At 50.4% G+C, this 22,330-nt stretch overlaps 1 protein-coding gene across 7 annotated transcripts in view; it reads left to right on the forward strand.

Moving 5' to 3' along the window:
* The first annotated feature begins 1,166 nt into the window (after positions 1 to 1,166).
* The window catches only part of ADAMTS14 (ADAM metallopeptidase with thrombospondin type 1 motif 14), a 38,697-nt gene continuing 17,533 nt past the window's right edge, over positions 1,167 to 22,330 (forward strand). For 4 of the 7 annotated variants that reach the window (XR_012043797.1, XM_072870240.1, XM_072870244.1 and 1 more), the window contains exons 1-6: positions 1,167 to 1,290; positions 1,704 to 2,125; positions 9,181 to 9,337; positions 10,610 to 10,806; positions 18,545 to 18,628; positions 20,295 to 20,451. Coding sequence is in view for 6 of the 7 variants with exons in the window: in XM_072870240.1 (XP_072726341.1) it covers positions 1,218 to 1,290; positions 1,704 to 2,125; positions 9,181 to 9,337; positions 10,610 to 10,806; positions 18,545 to 18,628; positions 20,295 to 20,451 (1,090 nt within the window). In the remaining variant the exon portion in view is untranslated. Of the gene's footprint in view, positions 1,291 to 1,703; positions 2,126 to 9,175; positions 9,338 to 10,609; positions 10,807 to 18,544; positions 18,629 to 20,294; positions 20,452 to 22,330 lie in introns of those variants that run through there. The other 3 variants (XM_072870241.1, XM_072870243.1, XM_072870246.1) reach the window with 2 other exon arrangements.

Below are 22,330 nucleotides of genomic sequence, written 5' to 3' on the forward strand. Positions count from 1 at the left end.
GCTGGCCTTAGAGTCCTGTCCAGAGTGAGACTGAGAAGAAAAAAATAGCTAGACCCAGCAAATGCAAATGGTACCAGAAGGCATGTTCCTCTGCGTTGGTGGTGGTGAAGTTTGGGCAAGAGATGCTGAGAGGCCCTGCTTTAGAGGGCTATGGTGGCCACCTGTTCTCTGCCCTGGGCTTTAAGTATTCACATGGTGGGTGTCTTCTGCAATGAAAACAAGCAATGAGAGAAGCCCCTTTACTCTGGTGTTGGATTTGTTGAAATCCTGCTTATTTTTTAGGGGACTACCTAATTTATTTGCCCGTCCTAAGGGTGGTAGTGAGGAGCCTGATGATGCACAGCACGTACCGAACTGTGTGGCTCCCAGCCGCAAAGCTTTGGCGATGCCCTTTGGCAAACCCAAGAGGTGGTCATCCTTGGAGAGCCGGCAACACGGCATCCAGAAACAAGGCGCTGCTCTGACGCAAGCACCTTCTCCATCATATCTCTTCCTAAAAACAGAGAGGAGGAGTAAAAAAAAAAAAATCATCCCAGATGTTTCTAAACAGGATGTTTACCCTCACCTCATGAGGCGGCAGGGGTTTAAGTGCTGGGAGATTTGGCTCTCTTATGGAGCTCCTCTGTGCGGGGTCCCGCTCCAGCGTGGGGCCAGGGGTGGGTTTTGGGAGAGCCCCAGGGCAGGGAGGGAAGGGGCAGAGCAAGGGGGCTCCGGCTCCCCCTGCGGCTCCCGGCGCGCCTCGCCTTTGTTCGGGCAGGGCTGGAGCCGAGCGGCCGCGGGGCGGGGAAGGGAGGGCTGGCAGGCCGGAGCCGGCTGCCCGAAAAGGTTTTTTTTTTAATCTCCAAGAAAAGAACCATCCAAACGCAACTCGAGAACTTTTTTTTTTTAATAAGACAAAGTAAAGGAAATTAAAAATTTTTAAAAATTTTAAAATAAGAAATTTGAGAAAAATAAGAAAAAACCCCTAACTCCCACCCCTTCGCGCAGACCCTGCCCCCGGCCCGCCCCACGCCGCGCACGGGGGCCGCGGGCGCGCAGCGCGGCGCCGCCCGGCCCCCCGGAGGCGGCAGCGGCGGCGGCGGGAGCGGCAGCGGCCCCGGCCCCGGCCCCGGCCCCGGCCCCGGCGGCGGCGGCGGGGAGGCGGGCGCCGGGCGCCGCCCGCCCCGCAGCCCGCCCGCCCCGCAGCCCGCCGCGCCGCGCCGCGCCGCCGGCCCCAAATGGATTATCTGCGGCTGGTGCTCTCCTGCCTCGTCCCCCTGCACGGCTGCCTGGCCGCCGGCAGCGCCCCAGGTACGGCCCCTTCCCCGGGCGGCGGGGGAGGGTCCCGGGGGTCCGGGGGTGGGGGGTTGTTTTGACAGGTGGCTTGCACCCCGGAGGATGGGCAGGAAGGAGAGGGCTGCCGCCGGCGCGGGGGTTTGGTTCCAATGGGCAACCGGGGGAGATGGAGGCTGGGTGAGAAATAGTTGGCGTGCTTGGCGTGCGGGGGGCACGTCAGCCCGAGTTTATTCTGCTACGTTTGACGCGCCCGGTTAAAACTACAAAGCGGAGCTGCGTCGGGAGGGAAGAGCAGATGTTGGGCTTATCGGGCTCCGGCCGGGCTCGCCAAAGGCTCCCCGAGTTGGGTTGGCCACTGAAATCCCAACGTGTGAGCAGGATGCTCCGTGCCCACCGCCGAGCCCATTGCCTCCGTCTTGTCTCCGCAGAGCTTCTCCTGTCCGGCAAACTCAGCGAGTATGGTGTTATCATCCCCTTCAGCGCTGATTGCCGGGGCCGCTTCCTCTCGCACGTGCTGTCGGGCGACGCGGTGGTGGGGATCGGCGAAGCTGCCTGTCCCCCGGCCTCGCACCCATCCCACCGCCGCATCCCCCGCAGCCCCCTGGATGAGTCCCCCCAGCACCGCGGGGCCGGCGGCCGCTTGCTGTACTTCAACGTCACGGTTTTCGGCAAGGAGCTGCACCTCCGGCTGAGGCCCAACCGGCGGCTGGTGCCGCCGGGTGCCGTGGCCGAATGGCAGGAGGATTTTGAGGTGCTTTTCCGGGAACCGCTCCAGCAGCGGTGCCTTTTCACCGGCGACATCTCCGGCATGCCTGGTGCCGCTGTGGCCATCAGCAACTGCGATGGACTGGTAAGCTCGAGGCCAGCGGGGTGGTTCGTGCACGCTGCTTGTGTGTTGGTGTGGTTTCCTCTTAAGTGGTGTATCACAGTGTCCTGAAACCTGATTTTTTTGGTGATGCGTTAGGTGGCTGCACCATACATTGCCCTTTACTGGCTGGCTGCTGCGGGTTCCCTTTCCCCACGTGGCCTGTGGCATAAGCAGGGCAGGGTACTACACGTGTGAGTGCTCTGTCCTTCCCCTGTATGTGCAGCTATATTTATTTAAAGGGGTTGAAAAAATTGCCTGTCCTATGCCTGAGCTGCCTCCTGCCCAGAGGTGGACCATGTCAGATGCTGTTATGCCCGCGGGCTCTGCCCTGCCTCCAGGACGGGTACCCACGCTGCTGGTGATGCTGCTTCATCCTTGCTCACCCGTGTTTTACCTTGGGACTGCTTCAGGAACTTTTTCTCCGCATTTCGCATCTCTTAAATGAGGCTGACTGAGTTCGAGCATCTCCTGAAATCACTGTTAGCGTGCGGTCTTGCTCCCTCTAAGCATCTTTTTGGCGGAGGACCTCTTTTTTTTTTTTTCTAATAGCTGATGTGCTCAGAGTCTTTTGGCTTTCTGAGTGCAGGGTGAGCACAGTTCAGCATCGGTAACTTACTAGCACAGCGCTTTAATTACTTAAATGGCTCTGTTACCTCCTTAACCCCGGTGTCTGGTCTGCCCGTGGGTCCCTACCTTTGATATGCTTGAGGAATTTCTTATTTTTTTATACCTTTGGCCCATTGCCCTTCAAATGTCCTTTGAGCCGATCTAATTCTTGTTTTAGGTGCCAGCGTTTGCTGTTTTCTCCTGGTACCACTTACGTTACTCCTGGGTTGGAATAAACGTCTTATTTTGCCTTTTTTTATATATATTTCTTTTTTTGGTTGTTTTATTCTGGGAGTTCCTTAGCCAATTTTGGCTGCTAGCACAAACAATTTGGCATTCCTTTCTTTTTATATAGTGCCTGGTGTTACTATACAAGCAGAAATGATAGAGCAGCACAGCTAGAAATACATATTTTGCCTACATATAGTAGTTTATTCTTTTGCCAACAATTTTAGCACATAACCCACACCTTTTGAAGCATCTTTTTTGGAATCGGATGAAGCTGTGAATTTGCAGAAATTTCTCCATGACATGGATCGTGCTGGGGCTGGTGAATTTGAGCAGGCTTGAAAGCTTTAAAGATATTTTGTATAACTCCAGCAAGCAACTAGTAGTGCTGCGTCTGGAATGAAAACCCATTTTTTAAGTGTGCAGGTTGCATTGCAGATAGAATTCCCATTGGCATCGTGAGCGAAGGGATGCTGGAAGTGGTCGGCAGCTGAGTGTCTGTCCCGCCACGGCCAGGAAGCAGTGAGGACGGTGTTAGGGGTTTTCTCTTCCCCGGAGCCTGCTCTACTGCTAGGGTCCATTTCAAGTAGGCTTTAGCTTAACTTTTCCAGGCTTTTCTAGGTGTTAGCCCCAAGTTCTCCCATCTCAGCCCCAGGCACACCTTCTCAGGTGGAGGTTATTGGTATTTTTGCCCTTGATTCAGCCATCCTTTGGCCACAGGTAGTAGCAGCGATGCCAGTTTAGGATGTAGCTTGTACTGCAGGATGCTTTTGCATGTGGATTTATGCAGCCATACCTGTCTTGCCATGCATGGTACCCCCAAACCCACTCTTTTAAGCTCGTGTAAAGGAAGAAGTGGCTCTTTGCCCAGGATCAGCAGTTCAGAGCTCTTGCTTCATCCCTCTTTGCCTTCATTAACCCCCGATGCAGCCAGCTCTGCGGGGGCTTTGCTGCTGCTGTGTGGGGTGGGATTAGCCAAGCCGTGTTGTGCTGATGCATGGGGCTTCGGTGGTTTGCAAACGCCGAGGGCTTCTGCAGGGCGGTTTTGGTGTGTCCCCATTTCCGAAGCTATCCTGGGACACGGTGTTAGCATTGTGTCGTCTCGCAGATGTTTTATTTCTTCATGTAGAGCTTCAGCAGCACTAGGGAAGAGAAAAAAAAAATGCTTTTTTTTTTTTTTTTTTCTTCCTGCAATGTATTTATTGCTCCATGGCCAACAAATAAATGCCCTGGCCTCAAGCAGCAATTTCCCATCATCCGGCGAAGCACATGTGGCGATTGCAGGCTGGGGGAAGAGGTCGGGAGGACAGAGCCTGAGCAGGGGCTCTGCTTCTACCCCAGTAAAGAGGATTTTGTGATACATCCAACGTAGCAGTTGGTTTCTCTCTTTCATGGGTTTTTCTGGCTGGTGTAGATTGCTGTATGGTCCTCTGGCTTAAGTTAGTCTGACAGCTCAGGGTCTGTCCCCTTTGGAGGAGTTGTGAGACCAAGAGGACCCCAAAAAAGCAGTGAAAAGAGCTCGATTTAGCAAATGGAGCAAGAAACAGAACCAAAAGGCAGTGGTAGGTGTGGATGGGATGGGAGGGTAGTATTTATGACCACGCTGTACCTCCAGCATGACTGGGCAGAGAAGCAGCAGAGCATCCGGGAGGGATGTACACGCGTGGGGACTGTTGCTAACATCGTGCTAGATAGGGACTAACTTAACGTGGGGAGCACTGGCTGTAGGTAGCTTTGTTGCTCTTGGATATGCACGTACCTTGGAATTGCTGTGGACTTTTTCTGGAAGTTATCCACGAGCTTCAAAAGGGGATTGTGGCTTTTGCATCCCGGTATAGTGTGCGTGGGAGGCACAGGACCGCACTTGGCCCCTTGTTTCTGGTCAGAGGAAGCATTCTGAGATGCTGTGGATGAAGGCTGTGTACACAAAGAGATTATGCTGTGTATAAATGGAGACTGAGATTATAAATAATGAGGGAAAAAAAACCCAGTTCTTGAAAAAGAGAGTGCACATTAAGTCTTTCCCAAATCCATATTTAGCCATGGAATTGAGCTGATTTTTTTCACAGTTGCCAAACCAATGGCACCTTCCACATTGGTTATTTGCTGCAGGCATCCACGCGTGAAAATCCGGCCTTTTTTTTTTTTTTTTTTGCAAGGGTGTCTCCTACCAGGGTGGGAAGATGCTGTCGTCCATAACATAATTTCAAAGCTGATCCAAGCCACCAAATTCCTAACTGGTAAAGTAGCGTTAGGCAGAAATCTCCCCCAGCAGATACATCTCGCTGCAGTGAAGGCATCCCATCCTTCCACGCTGGCTTTAGCAGCGTGTGGTCGACCTTGCTTCTTCGTGCTTTGCTGGTTGCAGAGACGGGTGAAGAATTATCGTCTGTAGGCACCGTATTTGCTTTTCATGGCTGACTTTTCCCTGCTGCTCTCTGGAGTTATTTGCACTAAACGCCAGTGTGCTGCAAACTGTAGAGCCAGCGTTTTCCTGTCGCCCTGTCGTCCCTGTCGTCCCGGCCTGCTTCAGATGGGTGGCAGCAGATAAGCTGAGCACAAAAGCCCTCAGGAACAGTAATTAATAGGGAATGAAGGGAGAAACAGTCTCCATAACAATCCCCCTGTGCAAAAAGTATGGATTTGTCTTCCAGGATTTTCCCTGCAGCTCCTGAACTGTAGGGTTAATTTTGGGAAGAAAAAAGGTGCTGGTTTAAATGCCTGGATGGTGAGATGTCTCAAGATGTTGCTCTCAATGGGAATGGAGCAAATGTGTCTGAAGGTGGTATTTTACCCCCCAGCTTCACTGGTGGAAAGCTCTCTCTGCATCCTGCTTAGCATCTTGCCTGAGTTTGCAGTACTAGACTGTGTGCCCGGTGAGGAGCATGGAGTGAAATCTTGCTTAATTCCATGTTCCTCTGTGGTGCCAATGAGCTTGCAGATGGAGAGGTACCAAAATAGTGACCGAGCACCTCTGGGCCGTGCCCTGGTGCCACGCACACTGTGCTGCTGCCAGGTGTGGTCCAGGTCTGTGCAGGGCAGATGCATCCCTACAGATGCCCCCGATGCCCTCGCCGGGCAGTCTCTGGATGAACGGAGAGCGGTGGCTAGCGATGGTGCCTGTGTTCACACAGCCCGGCTTTCTGGGACTTTTTGTCCAAATTAAGTGTGAATCGTGTAGGAAAAATACATACTATGCACGCAGCTGGATTTCTCCCTCCTCGGCCCTGTTCGCTTCTCTGGCTGAGTGGAGCGGCTTTATTAATTTTTCCACATTTCAGCTGCGTTGAAGTGTCAGAATTTCCTGAATTCCTGGGGGAGTTGGAGCTTTTTTACCCAGCAGCGGTGGAGGAGTTGCTTACCCGGGGTGCTGGGGGGGTCCCCCTTAGTGGGGCTGGCGCCGGGCCAGCAGGGCCAGTTCCTCTCTCCCATAGCCTGGGGAGATGCAGGAGAGCTGGACCCTCTGCGAGCTGGCACAAGTGAGTTTGGTGTTTTCCTTAAAAGAAAAAAAGAGTATATTTTCCCTCTTTACAGTGGAATTGTCTTCAAAGGGTCATTTTCTAGTTTGGGAATTACCTTCACTGAGAGCTGTAGACAGCATCTCATGTTAGAAATATCAGTAATGATAGTCTCACCTTGCCAGATTTAATTTGATTTGGTATTATTAAACCAAATAAAATTGGGGGTGAGAAGCACATGGCAAATTGATCGTTGAGGATGGGATCGATCTTTTGGCAAGAGCCCAAGGAAAGCTTATTAGCTTATTTAGCTTATTTTTGGGTGACGTCTGGCCTCTCTTGCTGTCTCCCTACAGTTATAACCTTCCCCAAATGCTGAAATACAACCCGAGCTGCTCCTTTTTAAGACTGAGCAGGTTCATGCATGCCTCTTGCAATGGTGTTTTTAGGTTGGTTTTTTATTTTTGTAAATGCCAAGGTGACTGCTGTGGTTTCTGTTTCATTTGTTAGGCTGCTCTGATCAGATGTGTACACAAGTTCTTGCGGTAGCCACTTTGCCTGTCGGTCATCGCTGGAGTCAGCAGTGTGTTGCATCCCACCTTTGGGAGAAAGCATGGGCAAGAAAGTCTGGCCTGCTTTATTTCTTGAGCCATATATCATTAGTCACAAGATGTAGAGCAGTGCAAACACAAGTGGGCTGTGGCTCGGGACCAGCCTCTTTCATATTTTAATCCAGCCTTGCCCCAGCGCAGCGGCAGAGCTTTCCTCCAGCTGCCTGACTCAGCAAGTCCCGGCTTTCGCTGTAAACCGATAAACCAGTGTTGGAGTGCCTCGTCCTGGGTGAAATGCCCCGTGGCAGGGCTGCGAGGGGGTAGCAGTGTCCCAGCAGACCTCCTCCTGGGGCAGGGGTTGCTTCTTCTGCTGCCGGGCTAAAATGGGATGCTGGCAGGGCTACTGTGCCGGGCGCTTTCGGGTAGCAGGCGTGCCACTCCAGCCCAAATTTGTAGTGATGTACAAGCTGGAAGCACGTTAGTTGGTGGAAATCATCAGCGTAATTCTTGCATATAAAATCAAAGCGTGTTTGTGATGCCTGTGTCAGATGCCCAGCTCTCTGCCCTTTGTAGCTACTCATTTTTGTGTTAAGCAGTGAAAGCCCACCTTCTCTTACCATATAATAAAGGGCAATGGCTTGGACCTGCCCCATCATCATGGACTTGCCCAACCATCACTGGACCTGACCTGTGGGTTGACTCCCTGGCTTGATCTCTGCCTCATCACCACCGCCATGCCTGGTGCTCCAGACTCTTGGTTGAACCTGGCTGTGATCTTCATCTTGTTGGCTGGGGGTGGTGGGACAAGCCCTGCCTGGAGAGGTCCTGCCCTGGTGACCTGAACGTCTCCTACGGGAAGGACCTGAGATACGTGTGTCAGGCAAGTTGATACTAGCACAACTGCCTGTACTTAGATTCCTCGGGAAGGAGGTAAAACAAAACCAGCCAAAAGCCTGCTTTCCAGAGGAGTTAAGCAGCTAATAAAACCCAAGTGGAGCAGGAAATTTGATGAAGTCTAACAGAGCCAGGTTGGCTGATGCCATGATGAATGCAACGGTACGTGAATGCAAAGGAGATCCAGTGACCCAGGCGGACTTGGAAGAGTCCCAGCTTTGCCTGGCTCTTTAGAAAGCCCAGCTCATGTCTTCGTACCGCTGTGTGCAAAATATATATATATATAATTTTAATTTTATTTTATTTGATGAAAACAGTTCCAATACCCCAGCCTTGATGAGGACTCCAGTAGGTACATGCTGTCGAAGGCTTTACTATAAGAACAGATCCATATGCTCTGCCTGTGCTTTCCAGGCAGCTATTCAAACAGCAGGCAGCAGCGGGCAGCGCTGGAGGACGGACCGCGTGCGTGCGCGATGGAGGGAGCTGTGAGAAATGCCGTGCTGGGGGGGCTGCCCACGGGATAGAAGCCAAATCCTGGCAATCCTTTTGCTTGCCCGAGGTCTGAGCTGGCCGGCGCTGCGGGGTATGAGTGCTCGGGCTGATGTCAAGGGGGATTTGGTGGGAGCTTGGTGTTAATTAGGAGCAGGTCGGTAGCCAGGACAACATTTCCAGCGATGTTTGCCCTCTCATTCATCTTCCCCTTCATTGGGAGGTGGAGTCGTAACACTTTCCAGCTTCTCCTCCAAAGGGATTCCCCTGTGTTAATTCCCAAGCACTTCACAGGGCAAAGACGATGGTTTCTTTTTCCTTCCTTCTCGCTGTGACTGCAGTTAGTAGCATTGGTGAAATGGCTGATTTCCTCCCCAGCGCTGTGGGGATGGGGATGGGCATGGGGAGGGTGCAGGGAAGCGAGGCGGCATCAGAGCCGGTGCAGCCTGTATCCCCTGATGCGCAGGGTTAGGCAGAACAACTCATTGCTGATGAGAAGGAATGGAGTTTCCTAGCCATATAAAGACATAACTTGAAGGTTTTTTTTGATTGGTTGGTTCCCCCCCCGCCCCCCCCTTTTTTTTTCCATCTACAGGACAAATTAAGGGTCATCATACGTGAACATGGTAATGGATCCATCCCAGCGTCATGGACAAGACACGTGGCTTATTTGGGATGCTTTTTCCCCTTGCATTCATGCATGCTCTGCATCAATCTTTAATGAGTATATTGAGTGTGTATGTACACGTATGTGTATATAAAAACACACCTTTTTTTCCCCATTTCTTCATTTCTTTGTGGAGTCCAGGCTGGCCTGATTCGGACAGACAGCAATGAGTTCTTCATCGAGCCCCTGGAGAGGGGGCAGCAGGAGACGGAGAAGCACGGGAGGGCCCACGTGGTGTACCGGCGGTCGGCCATCCGGCAGGATGGCGCTGAGCCCCGCCAGGACCTCCACCCTGAAGGTAGGGGCTGCTGGAATCTAGTCTTTCCCAGCAATTGATAATAACTATTTCTTGTGGCGGGAGGATTTCTCCTTCCCTCTTGCCCTCTGGCTTATACATCTCGCCCTATGGCTTTAGGCTGGCTTTAACTGCCAGCTGGGTCATCAGTGAGAAGAAAGGAAAGAAAATGCTGGGCTTTTGCTGCGAACTTTGAAATTCTTCCAAATTTGGTTAAAATTGGATGAGTTATATATGAGTTGTTCTTCCTCTTCTTTAAAGAGGAAGAATCTCCTAGATGGGTGTGATCAGGCCTATGCATGATCACATTGGCCTTGGGATGGGAAGCAGAGTTGGGACTCGTGACTGAAGGGGTCAGGAGGAGCCGGACTTGGTCTGGCTTGGCTGCCGACTGTGGCTTGGAGATGTAGGTGCTGCAGTCTTGTTTTAATCACCTATACGTTGTGAAATGTGGTGTTGATTTGACTTTTTAACAGATGATAGAAGCCCTTCCTTTTCCCAGCATTCATAATTAATTTCACTTTTCTAGTGCCTTGTCCTTTTTTTTCCTTCTTCTGTGCCTTGAAGGAGAAAACATGGGGTTTTTTTTTAATAGCATCACTTGGCCGTGTGCTGCACTCTGCGCGCATAAATCGCCTGCTGACTTCCCCTCTCACCCGCACAAAGCCGAGCGCACCCAGAAGTGTTTACAAGCACAGGGTCAACGTTGTGCACAAGCACTCTATAAACCTGTTTATATTTACGCAGAGGCATTAGCCTTCCCCGGTGTTTATTCACCTCTTGTGGCACCGTAATCAGCTCCCTGATTTTTAAAAAAGTGTAAAAGTTTTCCAGGGTGTGCTCATTGCTGTTGTAGCATTGCTAATGGAATTGCAATTGAGAGCTTCCAAGGCACTGCTGGGTGATGGGGTGAAGGATGCGATGAAGGGTGAAGGATGCTGAAGGATGGAGGATGTTCTGGCTGCAGCTATCTGCTCTCAAGGAGCAACCCCCAGCTTTGCACGCGTCCTCCCCAGCTATCCACCACCTCCCCAGGTGTCCCACCACCACCCAACAGATAGTGTAGGACCATCATCGCATAGATGTATCTTTTAGTGCTGGGTGCTGCCAATTCAGAGCCGTTTCCCCAGCACAAAGCAAGCTGGATCAACAACCTGGTTGGAGTTAAATATCCTATTTATTTTTCCTGCTTAATGTGTATTTTTTTGGAGTGTCACCGTGGTGTCAGGTCACCTCAATGGTTGTTTCTTTTTCTGCCCCCCGTGCCTTGCTCAGTGCCTGGCGTGCAGGTGGGCGATCTCCCCAACTCCCTGGAGCTGATGACGGAGCAGCTGGGGGACGCGGAGCGCAAGAGGCGCCATGCCAGGAAGGACGACTACAACATCGAGGTCTTGCTGGCAGTGGATGACTCGGTCGTACGCTTCCATGGGAAGGAACATGTCCAGAACTACGTCCTCACCCTCATGAACATAGTAAGGCTTGGCTTTGGGGGGCCATTGGCTCCCACCCCTCCCTTGGTTTACTGCTCTTCGGGTGCTGCAAATCGCTTATCCTGGAAAAAAATGGGCTGGAGGGGGGAAAGTGCTGCAGGAAGGGCTGTTCCTTCACTGGAACAGCCAGCTGTGGCATTTAATAGCTGTGGTAATTGGAGTGATGGAAATCAGAGCACTTTTATGTTCATCTCCGTCATGTTCCCCTGGCCAACGGCAAGGTCTGGTGTGTTGGTTGTCGTCACTGTCTGTCACCCGAGTCCAAAAGCATCTTCTGTTTCTCCTGGCCAAGACCATCTCCTCCTTGTGGCCGAAATCTCAGCAAATGCTAGGAAAGACAATGGTTGTTGATTACTTAGTTTGAAATGATGATATTTATTATTTATTTTGAAATTATGATGTTTATTATTTATTTTGAATAATATTTGTTGATGGGGGATTTTTATAGATTTTCAGAAGTTTTTTCACATTCCTTGGAAAACCTGTACACCTTGAGGATTCGTCAGATGTGTTTGAAAAGGAGTTTATAGCAGCTTTACAGCAGCCCTGCTTCTGCACCTCTCCTTACCCGGTGGTGTGGGGCAGCCCATGCTGATTCCCTACACCGCTTTTCTTTCCTTTTTAAGATAAAAATGTACATATTTCCCAAGTCCTGAGAGATGTGGAAGGATCAATATTTATTCATCTCGTCATCTTGTGGGAGGTTTGCTCTGCCGGCACCTGGATGTCTGCAAATAGGGTCCATGTTCAAAGATCTTTCGTGCGCTCTCCCATTTTTGTTTTGTTTTCCATGCTTTATCCTTGCCTCTATTTATTTATTTTTATTTAAGTGCTCTTTTCCATGGTGATGGAAAGTGTTCAAAAGGCACAACCAGCTCAGAAATAACCGAGCTATAAAGATGCTTTTGCTTTTTGGTTGGTTGCTTGTTTGTTTGGGCATTATTTCTGCCCTGGCAGGCAGGCTCAGAGCCATATTGCCAGTAACGAAGGGGAAATTGTCAACAAAAGGGGTAAGGATTTGCAGGATCAGAGGAAAAGCATAATGTGGCCAGTCCTAAATAGAGAAGATATTGGTTTTAAAAAGCAAATGCCTTCATTGCAAAGTTTTATCCTCTGGTGCGTTATCCAGATGCCTGTGGTAGGATGCTCTCAGCATCACTTAAATTCAGTCTCTGAAAGTTTCTCCCCTTTGCTTATTAAATCCTTCTGCAAGGGGGAAGCCACAGGGTTCCCTGTTCTGACCCCGGGCTCTTCCCACGTTATGGGGGTCGGAGATGATGTAATTTTTCCTTTCCGATCCGGGGGGACGGACGGTTTGAGTGCCTGGGGATTGTCAGCTCTAATCAAAAGGTTGGTTTTCAGGCGCATTTCATGGTTTATACCCCGCGGGCAGGACTTTTCAGGGAGTGAATGCGCAGGATGCTGGGCTGGGAGAAGGGAGGACCACTGTCTATTCAAATAAAGGCGGCACTGGAGACTTTAATGAATTAAATAAAGGGGAGAAAAACCAGCATCAATAAAAGGGGGGAAAAAACCAGGATAATGCATGCAACAAATACTTCCCCCAAGTATTATTTCCTTCTATACATTCCTCCCCCACCCCCTTCCCCTTCTTTCTTTCTGGTTTTTAGTGCATTTTCTTTCCAGCTTTGCCATGACCTCCGTCCGCCTCCTCTTCCCTTGGCGCCGCCTCGTTTCCTTACCGGCTCGGATTGCCTTGAAATACCCGATTCAGCAGAAAAAAAATGCTTTCTGGCCTGGATGGCAGAGGAGGGTGCCGGGGGTTGGCGGGGAGGAGCGTGCTGGGACCACACAGCTGAACACTAATCCCATTAGTTGGAGGCAAGGGGAAGGAGGAGAGGCTTGGCCAGCCCTCTAACGAGGAAAGGACTTAATGAGCTGAGCTGGAGTACGCCGGGGGATGCTGCACGGGAGCCAGCTGGGAAAGCCTCCAGGAGTTTTGCTATCAAGATCTATCCCAAGGGAAGGGGGGCAGTGAGCTTGGAAGTTCATAATAAACTTCCCTGGCCTTTTCTGGGTCCCTGCTGGGTGCTGATGTGGTGGTGGGACACATATCCCTTCCCGGTCCTTCACGGGCTTGGCTTAACATGGTACTACTGTAGGTAGGGTCCTGGGGCTCTCCCCGAGAGACAAACCCTTTTAACAGGAACTCTGTCAGCTGAAGCTTGGTGATAAATGATTCATCATGGAGACTTCCCCCCCCGGCCCCCCAAAAAAAACCAAACCACCCTTATTTTATTGCCAGAAATGTGGATGCCAGGCTTTTCATCAAACAGCGCTGTGTCTATCTGAGGAAGCTGACATGAGGATGACTGCTCTTTTTGTGCACCTAAGAGCTTCCCCACAGGCTGCTGTCCCTGCTAGCTCCCAGCCTGCATTCCCAGCCTGCTGTTCCCTTCTTGGCTCGGAGGCTACACGAGGATTTTGGGTCAGGTTGAAGTGAGTGGGAAATGCATCCTTTGCCATCGCTTGCTGTGCCTGCTGGAGAAGGTGCATCTGAGCATATCTCATAACTCCCAGCTGAGCATCACAGTGTCCACCCTAGCAAAACCTGGCCCCCTCCCTGACGCTGGCCCTTGGGATGAATATTTGGTGATGTGGTGGCTGGGGGAAGCTGTTCCCCTGTCTTGCTTGCTGCCTGTGGCAGGGATTGTGATGCTATTGAAGCAAAATTAGCATCCCCCAGCCACAGTGACTGCTGTGTGCGAGGGCTGAAGGGTGGGAGAAGGGCTGGGAACCAGGAGAGGATCCAGCGCCCTGTAAGGGGAAGAGGAGAGGAAATGTTTTGTGTCCTGCTTTGTTTTTCAGCCTCTTGTCATTCAGTTGGTCTCCTTGGTTTTCTCCTCTGTGCTTCCCACCCCTTGCCCTTGATCTTCTCAAGGCTGGGGCTGGCCCTGCTTGGGGGAGACAAGCCAAGCTATGGGCTCTGTTAAGCCTGGCTCTGGTGTCAACGGTTTGCTGGGGTTTTTGTAGGATAGTGCCCACGATTTGGTTAAGGAAGCAAAGGTACTTGGTGTTTTCCATTGTTTTGGGTTACTAGGGAAACCCCGTGAGTCAGAGCCCTCTCCAGGCTGGGACTTGTTGGCTGAATTATTGTTCCCAAGGGCTGAGCGACAAAGACTGCTACTGAGACCCCACGCAGGAGAGGGTTAGGGGAAAAAATCAAACTTCCAGCTTTATTTTTAACGTGGGATTATCTGTAAAGCCAAGCTGGAGTGTGGATTGCTTGAGAGACTGATTTGCTGAGCTCAGTGCCATTTCAGGAGGGAGGCCAGTCTAAAATAATGGGCAAATTATAGTCCTTCTGGTGTATGGGTTTGTTTTGGGGTGGTTCATGAGGCATCTCCTTGCTAACTGATAATAGCAAAAAATACCTCTGATGTCTCTCTTACATGTGCATGCGCTGTTTCCCATGCCCTGTGTAGGCTGACATGTTTGTTGCTATGTTTTTGGGACAACATAGCCTGTTGCGTAGAGAGCTGTGATAAAATCTGGAGTCTTGCTCTGCAGAGCAAACCTCCCCTGTCCTCCATTCCTCTATATTGAAAATGTAGGTAGCATAGGTCAGCCCTTGCAGAGGGTGGTGTGAATCCCTGCAGGGGATGGAAGTGTATGCAGCAAGCCCAATAATGTGGTCAGGAGGACTTTTGCCTCTGTTCCTACCCCCTCAGCCCCAGCAAACGGGCTTGGGGTGAATCCACCGGCATGAAAATTGAGCGAGGGAATAAAAGAAAGGAGCTTAAAGATGACTTGGCTGTTCTGAGTGAGCGATCTGGGGTTTTGAAATGTCAGCTATTCTGCTGGTTTGGCAAATTCTTCTCGTGTCTCTCTCTTTTGTTTTCCTTCCCTGAAGAACGGCAAGGTCTAGACGTTGCCAGTGCGGTTTGCTGTCGAGATCTTGTGTCTGGGGCTGCAGACTCGGGGCTGGCCAGACTTGCAGGGATTTAGGTAGACAGCCTTGCTCACTCCCAGCGCCAGCGAGGGTCTGTGGGGGGTGGCCCATGCACTTTGCAAATTCGCTGAGCCTTTCGGAGAGGATGCACAGGGTTTTAATGTTTCTTTCACTCTTTGTAAAGCTTAGCATCATCCCCTTGGCATTGCAGGGCTGGGGGCTTTGGAGTTGCCTGCGGGGGGTCCTGTGGGCTGGTTGTTCTTGCTGGTTTGCCCTTAACACACACCTAGCCTTAAGGGCTGGTCTTTTTCAGGAGAAAAAAAATCCTCTTTTAAATGAAATAGGAGAGCATGTCTTGCCAGGTGACAGTATTATACAGGCTGGGCATCTAACCATGTGGGCGAGAGGGATAAGAAGATCTTTATCCCATCTGTCTTTGGGGAGGTGGGTCCCTTTACTGGAGCCCTTTGCTGAGCAGGTATTTTCTGGAGGGATTTTCTTTGAAGATGTTGACTCATTTAATGGCATCTGCAGAGGGCAGGGGGAGTTGTGCCAAGCCTGCAAACTGCTCTCCAGGCCCATTTCCATCCCCTCTGCTGGCTTGCACCAGCTCCAGGGCGGGCTGATATAGGCAGCAAGCGCCGAGCCCTTTTGATTATGGTTTGTTTTTTTTTTTTTTCTCAATCAATTATTTATGTCTGGCTATTAAGGGAAGTCCGTAGCCTTGGGCAGTCTGGTTCCACATCTGCTTTCTGAATTAACTGTAAAGGTCACTGCGGAGCTGGTATCTGTTAGGTACAGATCCCTGCCTAAATGCTGCCCTCCCCTAGACAAAACAGGGGCTGGGGTTTAGGGTTAACCCTTTGGCTCGGAGGCTGGAGGGGTACCTAGTCCCTGCTAGCTGAAGGAGAGTGGGATTTAGCACTGCTTTAAAAGGGAGATTTAGGGGATTAAATCCCATCTTGGAGTAATACGGCTTCTTGCATCTTAGTCCCTTAATGAGCTGTTTCTAAGCTGCTTGTGGTCCTGCTGCTGTCCATAGCTGCTTCTCTAGCAAGGCTGAAGAAGGACGTGCAGTGCTGGGAGGGTGTTGATGAATTTAGTTGTCAATGCCTGTGAAAAGTATTGCTTTTCCCAAATTTAGGATATATTCTTTCTCCCAGTGTAGCTAATGTTGTCTGGGGGTGCACAGTTTGGGGCAGGGAGCTCATCTCAGGCCTGGGGACTGTTTGCAGGTACCACTGGTAGAAAGAGACATTGCTGAGAAGAGGGCTGCGTGGTAGGTCAGCCGGCACGGAGCAAAGCTCTTGCCCCAACAGCTCTTCTGCTCATGCTCCTTCCTCCTCTGGATGCGACCCTCCTCTTCTCCCGCTTGCTGGGGCTGCCATGCGGCAGGCTGTCACGGAGCATCCTTTCCTGCTGCCCGTGGGGTCTGCCGAGCATCCTGCCCAAATATCCTGCACAGCTGGGAAAGGGGAGGTCTGCGCTGCTCCCTTGGATGCTCCAAGTCATGGCAAGGTCAGGCAGTGGCTTGGCCAGGAGCTCCGGCTGGCGGAGAGGTCACTAAGGCAGGAACACGGTTTATCCCAATGGATCGAGAGGTCCTTGGGAGTGGAGAGCAAGCAGCAGAGTGCCGGAGGATGATGCTGAGGTGTTGACTGAAGCGGAGGCTTAATGGTGCTCCAGCTCCCCACAAGTGCTCGTGGTGAAGGAAAATGTGTAAAGATTTTGGAAAGTGAAGGAAATAGGCATGCTTTCCCCCTTGTTCCCCTGAACCATCCCCCAGGTCCAGCTCTCTGGCTCTTCAGGCCCATGGCATATTTTTCATTTCTCCCTTTCTCCCCCCATTTCTTGCCCTTTTATATTACCTCTCATATGACACGCATTAAGGCTGGAATATTTTTGTAAAGGGCCAAACTCCTGATGGGAGACTTCTCAGATCCGCTAATGTTTTCTCTGGGACACCAAAGCCTCCTACGTCCCAAAATGCAGGGCTGAGTGTGATCCCCCTGGGGTGCTGTAGCTCCTTGCTGGGATGGATGCTTCGTGCTTTGGTGGGACTGTAGGTATGAGTAATGTTTGCAAGCGGGAGCCCAGCTGCAGCGCGGCACAACCTTCCTCCCATCCGCACACATCCCAAAAAAAAGAGTGTTGGAAGAAATCCATCATATTCTCATTATTCTTACAAAATGCCTTTAAAAGGTATTGGTGCAGCGTGAAGGAGCATCCCAACCACGATAAGCAGGGGTGAGCTGAGGATGGGTTGTGCGGCGTTATCTTTCCATGCTGCTGAAGCAATCACCCCGCAGGGCTTACAGCCTGTGCATCCAAAGGGATGCATAATGGGGATGGACTGGCAATTTATTTAGTGATTATTTTATTTTTTTTTAATCAATTTTGCTGCATTCGAGACATGGCAGGCTCAGGACCTGCACCACCTCTCTGCAAAGCTCAAAGCCGCTCCACAGGACTATTAGTTGTCAGGAGGAAACGTTAATACTGAGTCTTTGGGTTTAAAAATGGCCCAAGTGGGTATTTCAGACAGAAGCACAGCCTCTGTAAACCGAGGGGCTTGTAAAGCACTTGTGCAGTCTGGAAAATGGCAGACTTGGATGCGGGCAGCGGTAAAGGGGCAGGGTGGTTGTCACCCAACCCTTGAGTTCAAATGTAAGCCTAAAAGAAAAAGAGGAATGGGGAGAAAAAAGAGAAAAGCTCCATAAATCTGGCTTTATAATATTCATCTAGTCTGGAAAGCTATGATAGAACTGAGGTAAATTATTTCTCTCTTGGACAAAGTTGAAAAAGTATATTTTAATTTAAACGTTAATTCTAGTCAATATTAAAAATGGTTTTAATTTGACTTCCTCAACTTCTGCACTGAACCTTCATTTGTGGCAGTGTTCATTTTGGAGACATTTGGGGAATAAGAAAGTCCCATTCTCTAAAAATCAATATTTTTTTGTCTGAGCTGTATTTTCACATGTGCTGTGCAGGTGGTTTAAGGCTAGTGCAGGATCTCCTGCGCTTGCGTGAGTTTATGGCTGCCCTCTCAGTGCCTCTCTTGGTGGCCAGCTGTCACCACGCTCAGCTCGCAGGGACCTTTCTCGTCTGGATGTCTTCTTCTCTTGGTAGCACTTAGGAGTAGAATTTGTTTATTCATCCTAGAAACGCAGCAGGAAAAGGTTATAGCTCATTATTTCCTTTGCAAAGTCATTTTTAATAACTGATGTTGATAGATATCTTATTGACTCACAAGCCCTCCCTCTTCTTTTCATTGTATTGTCTTCTCCTGGGGTTTCTGAAGCAGGAGGTCAACTTTGACTCACTGGTATAACTGAGTAATGCCCTTGCTTTGATACGATTGCTCGCCTCTCCCCAAAAAGCCATTTTTTCTTTCCACCAAATGCAAAGACGTTGGAGTCTGAAGCGTTTCCTTCCATCTGAGGAATTCATACTCTGAAGGGGGCTCATTGCAAGATGCTTGGCGGTGGACTCAGCCCCCGTGGGAAATGCAGCCCTCCTCCACTCTCTTGATGGGATGGGCGATGTCATTGACCATCTGAGCTACCCATCCTGGGGAAATTTGGCTTATTCCAGCTTGGCTTTTTGACTTTATGGTTTTTACACAGGGGAAAATAAAAAAAAAAGCTGGGGGTGGGAGGAGGGAGATGAGATCTTTGCCCCTGGTCTTGTGCGGTCTTGGAAAGCGGGGTAGGATGCTGAACGTGGGAGTGTGGAGGACAGGAGGGGCTTGAGAGCTGGGATGATCATATCTTCTTCTCTGTTTTATTTCCCTCCCTTCTTCAGGTGGATGAGATTTATCACGATGAGTCCCTAGGTGTTCACATCAACATCGTGCTGGTCAGGATGATCATGGTGGGATACCGCCAGGTAAATACAGCACTCAGACATGATGAGGAGGAGATGCTATTCAGGCTGGCCCCTGCTTTTCGGCCGCTTTCCTGGCTTGAGCCCTGCCCCGTGAGGGAAGGAGGGTCGCTGAAATGCAATATAGGCACAGCAGACAGCTGCTGCTTCTCCCAAGGCTGGTGAGCGTGCAGCAACACCATGGCTTAGTGTCTCATCACCATAATGTTTAGCACTTAGGTAAGCCCCGGCTTGGAAAAATGTGGCCGTTCAGGTCAGCCATTGAAGTCCAAGTGACAACTGTGCTGAGCAGGGATGAATTTGAACCCTCATCTGGCTGGTTTTTGGGGCCTGAAGGTCTGGAGAGCCCCATAACCGTCCAGCCCCAGGGCAAAGAGGGAGTCCTTGGGGAGATGGCAGGTGGCTGTGATCAGCCTTCATCTGCTTGCTCTGGGGTGTGGGAAAAACCACGAGAGGCCTTCCTGAGAAGCTCTAGGGTGGCAGCAGGTGATGAGACAAAGGTGGCTTCCTAAATTGCCAGGAGCTGGATATTAGTGAAGAGAAGACAAGGCTAGGATCTCCTGTATCCCAGCCTTGACTCAGCAGCCCTGGAAGGCTTCACTGGCTCTCCTGCAGCTCTCGGGTGGCTTGGGCATGGACAGAAAAAGTATGGGAAGGTTTCATGCAGTTTCTCAGGTTGCATTTATTTTTTAAGGCTCGTTTGAGCGTGGCAGCCAAAAGATTTTCTTTAAAACAATGTGATTTGCTCTACTTTGTGCGGCAAGCCCCTATCCTACATGAAGCGTTATAGGAAGGGTAATCATGACTCAACACGGTGATGTCTGTGTGTGGTCCACAAATAAGCCCCATTAGGTCTTGGAAAAAAGCCCTGCTTGTAACAGAAATCTGCTTGGCGGGCAGAAACCCAATGCCTCCTAGAGACCCAGGGATGAGCCGGTGTTTGAATCGAGGTGAGATCTCAGCTCACCACTGTTTAGATCTCATGCTTCCTGAGTGAGGAGTCCTGTGGCTTCTTGTCTCCCACCTCTCACTTTGTAGGATAAAACCTCTGTGGCTTCCGCTTAAGGGCCAGGGGAAGGGCAATATTTCTTACCTTTCTTCCCACTGTTGCAGCTCAGCAGGTACCTACCTGAGAGCATAATTTATTTTATAGAGCATAATTTTGCAAAATGCTAGTCTTGAACAAAAAAAAGATGAAGGACAAGGTGACTGCTGTAAACAGTCCTGGACACCTCCGCCTATTTCCTATTGGGGTTTCGATCTCTGTGGGTCAGGTTTTACAGGGGAGCATTGCTCTGCTCATTGCTGAGCATCAGCATCTTGCGATGTCTCAACGAGGAGCCCGTGCAGGAGCTGGGAATCCAAATCCTCTTTGCTTCCCAGCCACTCTCCTCTTTTATCTACTGCTGCCTCGAGCACTTGTGTGACTGAAGAGGGTCATACACCCTCCTGTACCAGACCACAACCATTTGTGGGAATTATTTCCTTGCTGTTTTTAAATAAAAAAAGGTGCAAGATGCTTTGCAGATGCAAAGCGGGATGTTGTTGCTTCTAATGGAGAAGCACTGCTTAGGAGTCTTTCCGACCCCAAAACTCTTGGTAGGCTCCTTCTCCCCCACTAACTTACCCTTTTTTTTTCCTTTTTTTTTTTTTTTTATTCTTTACCCAGTCAGTCAGCCTGATAGAGCGAGGGAACCCATCTCGGAGCTTGGAGCAGGTCTGCCGCTGGGCTCACTCGCAGCAGCGCTCCGACCCGGAGCACACTGAGTACCATGACCATGCTGTATTCCTCACCAGGCAAGATTTTGGTCCCGCAGGTATGCAAGGTACTGTATTTATCTCGATCAGGTATGTGCAGTTTGCTGGGGGAAAGCCAGCGAGGGGAGAGGATTTCTTGCAAACACCGTCTGTTTCTTGGCCAGCAAGGTCCAGAAAAAGGTTATAAAAATTGGTATTTTTTTTTAATGTGAAATAGAAGAAAGACAGAATTAATCCAGAGCATCAACCTGAATGGATAAAAACATCAACTTTATTCATTTTGCCCCTGCTTTGGTTTCATGCACCAATCCTCCCCTTGTCCCCAAGTGCCCTAAACAGTTTAAAAGTAACATAAAAAAGATAGAATACAACAGGGAGCTTCATGAGGCCAGTCAGTACTTTCTGTCCTCTGGAGGACCTTTAAAACCTGGGTTTACATGGGTTGGTTTCTTGGCCTTCTTAGAACTGGACATGGGAGCATTGAGTAAACCCTGGGCCAAAGAGGAGGTCGGAAGGAGCAATGGCAATAGTCCTCTCACCCTCTTGGTGTAGAAGCTGTGCTGATGTGGTCTGAGAAGTTAGAGACCTAGGCAAAAAATTAACAAAATTTGCAGGAAAAGCTTCTGGCATTTCACAGCTTCATTAGAAACACGGATACTTTGGTGGCATCATGAAAAGTGACTTCTTCCAGTTCTCCTGAGCCCACTACCTCCAAATTGCCACCTCCTCCTTCCCACACTGGTGGCAAGATCTGAATTTCCCATCAGGAGGCTCCCTTTGATGCCACGAACGTGCTGGTAATGTCACACTGATTTGTAGCAAGAGTCCTTCTGATGTGTGTGGGAGGAAGGAGAGATGGAGAAGGAGTCCTGTCCTCGCCTTGATTACCTCCGTGAAAAGGTTATTCCTGCAGCAGGGGATGAACCACAGAAGACATCCATCTGGAAGCCCTCTTGAACCTGCTGTTGGCCATCAAAGAGCAGAGCTTGGGTTGTGCCAACAGCCTCCCTGCTGAGCCGTTGACCTCCCTTGGGCACCTTGTCCAGAGTCACATGGCAGTGTGGGTGAAATACCAGGTTTTGTTTCGTTTTTCTAGACCCTTCCTGGCAAAGTGACTGTGTCCAAAGGCATTGGTGAGAGGACCTTTTTTGGCATGTCGGCAGAAGGGGGAGACTGGCTGGGCTCCCCTTTGGTGGGAAGGAGTCGTGAGATTGATGCAGTAGCCCTGCTGTAGGGATGCTCGTTCCAGCTCCTTCCCCTTTTCCCTGTGAATCTGGCGCCCTGCTCTTCACACATGTCCGGGATGGACGTTTGCTTTCTGTGGGAGTCCCCATGGCTGCCGTGTCCTTGCCTGGCTGTGTTGCATGGCACAACGTGTGGGTGCTTCTCACCCATTGGGAACTGCCCTCTTGTTGGGCTGCTGGAATAGTAACACTTTGCTTACTCTTGCCTCTTTTCCTCAAAAAGATGTTGTTTTAGCTCCATATCATCCCTTTTCAGCTCAGGGCTATATGCAACGAAGGACCAGACCGTGGCACCTCCAATACTTGCTCATGGCGTATGTTCACTGGTGGTATCTAAGCGGCTTGCTGAGGTGATGGCAAATACCTGCTGGCTTCTTTAGCCGCTGCTGCAGGATGAATGTGCCAGTTGGGAAGCATCTGCCCTGCTCGTATGTACCCTGAAGCTGAGCTGAAGGCAGAGGTGGTCCTGCCCCAAAGACCCTGCAGCCTAAATGAACAAGCCTTTGAGGATGAAGTCCTCCAAGTTACAGGGACCTGGGAATGGAGCCTAAATGTCAAGCCCATGCTTAGCTTGATGCCTCATCATTCCTTACAGTTGTGTGCCCTATTAGCAATGGAGATGGGGCTGAATCTGACTCGTTAACCCGTGCAGTCCTCTTAGCCCAGGCTATTTCCATGCCAGCAAGCCAACCATGCTCCATCA

This window comes from Ciconia boyciana, chromosome 8, assembly GCF_034638445.1.
Source record: "Ciconia boyciana chromosome 8, ASM3463844v1, whole genome shotgun sequence".
NCBI lineage: Eukaryota > Metazoa > Chordata > Aves > Ciconiiformes > Ciconiidae > Ciconia > Ciconia boyciana.